Here is a 6,997-nt window from a genome sequence, read left to right as displayed (position 1 = left end):
GGATGTGTGTTCTTACATCCCTGATGATTTTTACCTCAATTTTAGAAAATCCAAGAACAAAGAATTGAAAATAAAGTTACACTAGTATTTCAACCAATCTAATAGTGTTTTGGTATTTAAATAATTTTTCATTTTGTATATTTTATATAGCTGGATGTATACTTTTATAGCATAGATAAAATAAAGCCAGCTCAAAATGATCATGCAGTCTCACCTTTATTACTTATATGCCATCTTATGCCCTTAATGAAGTTTCCTAATTGAGATGCAGTCTGAAAATGGGTATTGTTAAGCCAAGTCGTATCTCAAATTACTAAGGATCTCCAAAATAGAAGCAGTATACTTTCTTTTACTCTTTTTGTCTCAAAATAGTGGACATACCTGTAGCATATAGCTTAAGTAGTTTTTTGAGTAACAGTATAATGCTGCAGCTTACCAGTTAAATACTAGTGAAAAGTTTTCCCCTAAAAGAAATTGTTATAACTTAGGAAAAAAAAAAAAGGCAATGTTATGGTGTCTCACCTGATACACATACTTTACTGTTAAGAAACAAGATCAACAGATCCTACAAGATAGAACAGCATCATAATAATATTTACAGAAGTGCAACCTAGAGCAACAATTGATGGCACTCATTCGCTAAGCTATTAGGACCAGCCAGTGTTAGACAGCATGCTTCTTCCACTTAATTGTAACAGTTTCCAGAAATGGATTCAAAAGTTAAGGATTTTTCCAAGCTGAAAATGAACATGCTGAAACCTAGATCTCTGCTCTGGATGTTGGATCTCTCATTACATAAAATCAGTCACTTAGGAAAAACTTAACATTGTACAGTTACCTAGGCTGTTGCCTGAGATAGAAGATTATTTGTAAAAAGTTCTGTGGTAGACACAAGTAAAAGGATGCAGCGCATATGACAATTAACTTGTAAAAATAATTTCAGGCATCAAACTTGATATCTTTGAGTCTGTCAAATCTTTGACCATCCAACTTCAAAAAATGGTGAAACAAACTCTTTGGTTCAAAGTCACAGTCATATTTAGCTCTATTAAAAGAAATTACAACAGGCTGAGAATTCAGGTATGTCTCTGCAAGTGGCCAGCGTAAGCCAAGATGATGGCGATGGAGCTAAAATAAAAAGAAATGAGAGCAGTTTAGAGGTTTTGATATGGCAACCCAACAGTTCCCAACGTGCAGGGCGGGGGGTGGGGGTATGTGCATGTGCTTTGATTCTAGAACCCTATGCACTGGGGCACTTAGAACCGTTAAGCAGTTATCTGAGTAACAGCTAACCACAAAAGACAAACTAGAACCAAACTGTCCTCCTGAGCTTCAGATATAATACAAACTTGCTAATTAATCAAAGCCTACATTCTTATTAGCAATACTTTTTCTATAAGTCAACATTACGAGAAAGGAATTTCTAAGATAAAGAAATGAAGCTTTAAAATGTTGAGTGATTCCTATCCTGAGAGGCAAGAAAATACTGTTTTCAATTATTTTAAGTTATTAGCATAATGTAGATAATGAAAAAGTTTAGTATGTTGTCACTGTAGCAATTCACAATCTTGACTAATTCTACTGTCATCTGACTTGCTAGGAGAACATGACTACTAAAGAATTTGGGAAGCGAGACAAGAAGTGAATACCTCACAATATTGAAGTAGTATGAATTATTACAGTGCTTCCCACATACCTGCTTATGTATTTACCTTGATTAAACACCCATCATTGCAGTGCCACACAATTCCTTCCACTTTACCCTCACTGCAGCCTTCAAACCAAGACAGTATATCATTTTGTTTCAAAGGAGGCGGATTCTTTATTTCAAAAGCTCCATGTGGCACCAGAAGATGTAGAGGCTGCTTCTTGCTTCCTAATCCTACGTTAGAGGAAAAAAAAGCTTCCTGCTAGTTAAGTGTGTTAGTTTAAGATTTTCCTCACTTTTGTTATGATGGCTATCTTAAAAACACTGTTAAAGGTAGTAGATACTGCAACAGTTAAGAGAACTGTTAAATACCTACTTCAAGTATCAAATGTAGCTATTTCTTCCTCATGTAACATTTATATAAAAAAAAAAAAAGTCACAGATTTATAGTTGTCTGCTTTGTCTTTGTGGTCACCTCCTCAGTAACCTTAAATCCACTAAATTCTTCACGCTTCAGATCATTATCAACAGCACAAATATCTTCATTCCTGAAAATCTGGCATATTTTCTTACGACTATGGATTAATACTTAAGCCAGGCTGTTAACAATTGCATTGTTGCTTCATTGACTGTTCAACATAAATCTCCATCTAAGAATACAGCCATTACACCTTTGTGTTGCACTTCCTTTACATACTGAGAAAATGCTTCGACCAGGTACCACTATTTTTTACTATCTGTCCTTGCAAGTTACCCTAACAGCAAAGCTCAGAAATCAGTTGTGCTCATACCTGTTTTTGTTGTTGCAACGTTTTCATGGAGAAGTCACAACCAAAATTTAGCTTAAATTACATTTCCTTAAAAAAACATTCATAATATTTTATAATTTAAAAATTGCAACTTACGACTTTACATACTTAAAAAAACCCCATTAATTGTCTGCTTTAATAGACTAAAGAGCATCAAAAAAGCAAGTAAAAAAAAAAAAGTCAAGAAAAGGCACTAACAAACAATCTTAAAATATTTTAGTATTTTAATAGTAGTATTTTAAACAACTAAAGACTGGCACAAAGCACTGTAGTAACTCCTAAAGAACATACAGGTGAAAAGAGATTTAATAGACATAAATTGTCTCATGACAACTCAGCTTTCTGAGGCAAGCATTTTCAGGCGAGTGTTCTTTGAGCCAGCCCTTTCCTTTCTAAAAAGGTTTCATTGCTACCTTGAAACTTTTTTAAAAAATTAAAAAATAAAACGAAATAAAATCAAAAAAGCATCGGTTTAACTCAAAAATATCACTAAACAGAAAAGCATTTAAGAAAAGACCATACAAACTTACCATATGGATTTGCATTAATATTAGTCCCAATAAGCTCCAATGTTTGTTCTAAAATTTCTGATAATGGCACGGGGCTGATTTCCAGAAGCCCTGGGTCAGCATGGTGCTTCAATACAAGCGCTATTTCAGCCTCATAATTTACAACAGATGAGTGCCAGCAATACTGCTTGCTATTTTTCTCCACAGGCACCCAACCTAGAAGAAAACATTTCACTTTACCAAAGTAAATACCTGAAGTTATCTAACACATAGTAGAACTGTACATGCATTAAAAACCAAAACAACAAAACACCCCATTAACTACAAACAGAAAGAGTAACAAGAAAAACTGTCATATCTCAGAAATGTCAGAGGAAGGCAAACAGGACAACTATACCTTCAGCTGAACCCCTCTAAGACTGTACAGCAAACTGCAGTTATTTTCAATGTGCCAGAAGAACAAAGCCGTTATGATAGTGAATGAATGACATTCCAGTTCTTTTCTGAATATGTTAACCACTACTTTTTACTCTGCAACTAATTCTAATTCACTTCAAAAATGGATTTCCCCCACCCATTTTACCCATTCTGCATCATAAGCACCTGGCATATGTCCGTTTTCATCAGGCAAGGGATTGCCATTAGAGAACTCTATGTCCTTTGCTGGAATCCAGGTATCTGGAACAGGCTTGAAATCCTCTTCAATGTTCCAAACAAATTCTAGATGTATAAATATGACATTTAGTTCTTGGCAAACTGCTAGCCGTTCTACGTTTTGATTGTCTTTCAGTGCAAGTATTAAAATACCATTATCTAAACCTTGTTTTACAGACAGTAGTCCCAGTTATTTTGTACAAGCACCAAAATCTGGCATACTCAAGCAGTCTACAATTAGGATAGATTAAAGTACAGTAGTCTTTAAAAGTTCAAAACTAAGATGAAAAAATAGCTACCTAAATAGCCAACATTATATTTAAATTGGAACAAGAAAAATTAGAACAGAACAGAATATTTCACTTGGAAAGGACCCACAACAATCATCTAACCCGACTGCCTGACCAGTTCAGGGCTGACCAAAACTTAAAGCATGTTGTTGTTAAGGGCATTGTCAAAATGCCTTTTGAACTTTAACAGGCCTGGGACAACGACCACCTCTCTAGGAAGCCTCTTCCAGTGTTTGACCATGCTCCTAGTAAAGCAAAGCTTCATGTCTAAATCTCCCTGTCACAGCTTTGAGCCATTCCCACAGGTCCTATAACTGGATCTCAGGGGGATGAGACGGTGGCTCCCTCTCCACTTCCCCTCCTCAGGAAGCTGTAGAGAGAAAAAAGGTCACCCCTCAGCCTCTTTTTCTGCAAACTAGACAAGCCCAAAGTCCTCACAGTACCTTCCTTCCAGCCTTATTACCAGCTTTGTTGCCCTCCTCTGAACGCATTCAAGGTCCTTAATGCCTTTCAAACTCTGGGGCCCAGAACTGCACACAGTGCTCAGGGTGAGGCTCCACCAACACTGAATATAGCAGGATAATCACCTCTTTTGAGTGGCTGGTTATACTGGTTTGATGCACCCCAGAATGCATTTTGCCCTCTGGGCTGCCAGGGCACACTGCTGACTCCTATTGAGCCTGCTGTCAACCAGAACTAGCCCTAGAATTGAGCCCTGAAGACCACCACTGGTGACCAGTCACCAGCCAGATGCAGTCCCATTCACTACAACCCTCGGAGGTCTGCCCTTCAGCTAGTTCACCCAGCACACTGTGAACCTTCTTAGCCCCCACCACTGGACAACCTATCCAGAAATATCCTTTGAGGGGCAGTATCAAAAAAACTACATCCACCACCCTACTTCACCCAGTAGGCGAGTGAGCTTATCATGGAAGGATACCTAATTAGTTAAACAGGACTTTCCCTTTGTAAACCCATGTGACTGTGCCGGATGACTGCATTATTCTTTAAATGACTTTCAATAGAACCAAGTATAATCTTCTCCATACTTTTTCCTGCAACCGACATTAGACTAACAGGTCTGTAGTTCCCTGGGTCTTCCCTCATGCCCTCTTTTAGACTGGAATAACACTGGCTAGATTCCAATCAGTGGGGACTTCCTAACTCCCAAGACCTTTTTGGCAGATGATCAAGAGGGGTCCTGCGTAACATCCCCTAGCTCCTTCACCTGAGGGGATGCATCCCATCAGACCCCGTGGACTTGTGAACATCCAGCTGATACAGCTGGTCCCCTACAATTTCAGCATCCACACATGGCAAGTCATTCTGTCTGAGAGGACCAGGCAGCCCAAGGTCTATCAGTATTATTAAAGACTGAAGCAAAACCTGCATTGAATACCTCTGCTTTTTCTTCATCCCTATTACCCAGAAGACCATCTTCAACAAGAAGTGGCCCAATGTTTTCTTTAGACCTCCTCTTGCTACTAACATACATAAAAAAGCCCTTTTTGTTATCTAAAACAACACTGGCCAGTTTTAACTCTAACGGAACTTTGGCCCTTCATGTCTTTTCCCTGCATATACAAACCATGTCTCTCTAATCTTCCGGCAAAGCCTGACCTTGCTTCCAGAGATCATAGGATTTCTTTTTCCTCTTGAGCTCCACAAGGTGTTCCCTGTTCAGACAAGCTGGTCTTCTGCCCCCCTTTCTTAACTCACAACACAGTGGAATTACCTGCTCCTATGCTTCTAAAAGGTGCTTCTTAGAGACTGAACAGCACTTGTGGACTCCTAATCCTTCAAAAGCAGATTCCCAAGATACTCTGCTAAATAACTCCCTGAATAGCCTAGTCCAGGTAGCAATTCTGCTGTCCTTTTTACTTACTGCCCTGAAAATTTTAAACTCAGCCATTACATGATCACTGTGGCCAAGGCAGCCACCTACCATCATGTCCCCCATGAGTCCTCTATTCACAGACAGCAAGACTAGGAGGGCATCTTTCCTAGTTGGCTCACTGAGTGCCTGTGACAAGAAGTTATCTCCTACAAACTTAAAGAATTTCCAAGACCTCATCACAGCAGTATGATATTCCCAGTTGATGTCTGGGAAGTTGCAATGTCCCACAAGGACAAGGGCTACCTATCCAGGAATGTCTCCTAAGTGCCTATGGAATAATTTATTGCTGCTTGCATCCTGGCTGGACTATCAGAAGTAGACACCTCTCTACAACATCTCCTTTGTTTTCCATTCCCCTACTCCTCAACTGCATCACCTACTAACCATAAGGACTGTACAGTCAAACCTCTCCCTTATGTACAGTGCGATACCTCCACCTCACCTGCCCTCTCTATCCCTCCTGAACAGCCTGTAGCACTCCCTTCCAGCACTCGAATCGTGCCACTCATTCCACCAAGTCTCAATAATATCAATGATATCATAGCTCTGGGAGCTAACCGATGCTTCCAAGTCATGCTGTTTGTTTCTCATACTGCATGTACTGGTGTACAAGAATTTCAGATATGGTCCTGAGCTCTCCATGCTCCCAGGAGACCTGTAAATGTTCCCACAGGCATTGCCACCCACTGGTGATACCATGCCAGCCCTTACCTTACCTACTGCACTGCTTTTGGTATCTCCTTCCCCAGCTGACTCTACTTTAAATTTTTCTTGAAGTGAAGAGTGACATCATAAAAATTCAAGTATGATCACTGACATTTCCTGCATCAGATGAGAGCTGGTTTTCAAACTAGGTTAACTTACATTGTGTGTGTGTGTGTAGGGGGGGGGAGAAGTAAGAAATCTTCACAAACCTTTGCAATCTTCCAAGGAATACAAGAATCGTTTAAACTTTTTCTCAGCATGTTTGTTAGGTTTACGATCCAGCCTAGCCCATAGATAGGGTTGCCCTAGAGTTTCCAGAGAAAGAAAAACAGCAGTTTACTGGGGTGACCATACCTGCAGACCGCTGAAATCAACTATACAAAAGATCATTTGCAACAAGAGAAATTTTACAGCCAAAGACACTACATAAATTCATACATTAGACTACATGAATCTAAAAACCTATTTGTAGAATCTTGGTTAGT

The 6,997-nt window shown here is 39.2% G+C and overlaps 1 protein-coding gene across 1 annotated transcript in view; it reads right to left on the bottom strand.

The window, feature by feature from the left end:
• Nucleotides 1-715: 715 nt before the first annotated feature.
• LOC104413444 (chromosome unknown open reading frame, human C12orf29) overlaps nucleotides 716-6,997 on the bottom strand; it is a gene marked incomplete at its 5' end in the record, with an annotated part of 6,846 nt that continues 564 nt past the window's right edge. The window contains 5 exons of the mRNA XM_010024438.1: nucleotides 716-1,128; nucleotides 1,713-1,882; nucleotides 2,988-3,182; nucleotides 3,570-3,686; nucleotides 6,722-6,817. Of these exons, the coding sequence (XP_010022740.1) occupies nucleotides 940-1,128; nucleotides 1,713-1,882; nucleotides 2,988-3,182; nucleotides 3,570-3,686; nucleotides 6,722-6,817 (767 nt within the window). The remainder of the gene's footprint in view (nucleotides 1,129-1,712; nucleotides 1,883-2,987; nucleotides 3,183-3,569; nucleotides 3,687-6,721; nucleotides 6,818-6,997) is intronic.

The sequence above is a fragment of the Nestor notabilis genome, unplaced genomic scaffold, assembly GCF_000696875.1.
Source record: "Nestor notabilis isolate BGI_N333 unplaced genomic scaffold, ASM69687v1 scaffold10321, whole genome shotgun sequence".
In the NCBI taxonomy this organism is placed as follows: Eukaryota; Metazoa; Chordata; class Aves; order Psittaciformes; family Psittacidae; genus Nestor; species Nestor notabilis.
This window is presented reverse-complemented; position numbering and strand designations above follow the sequence as displayed.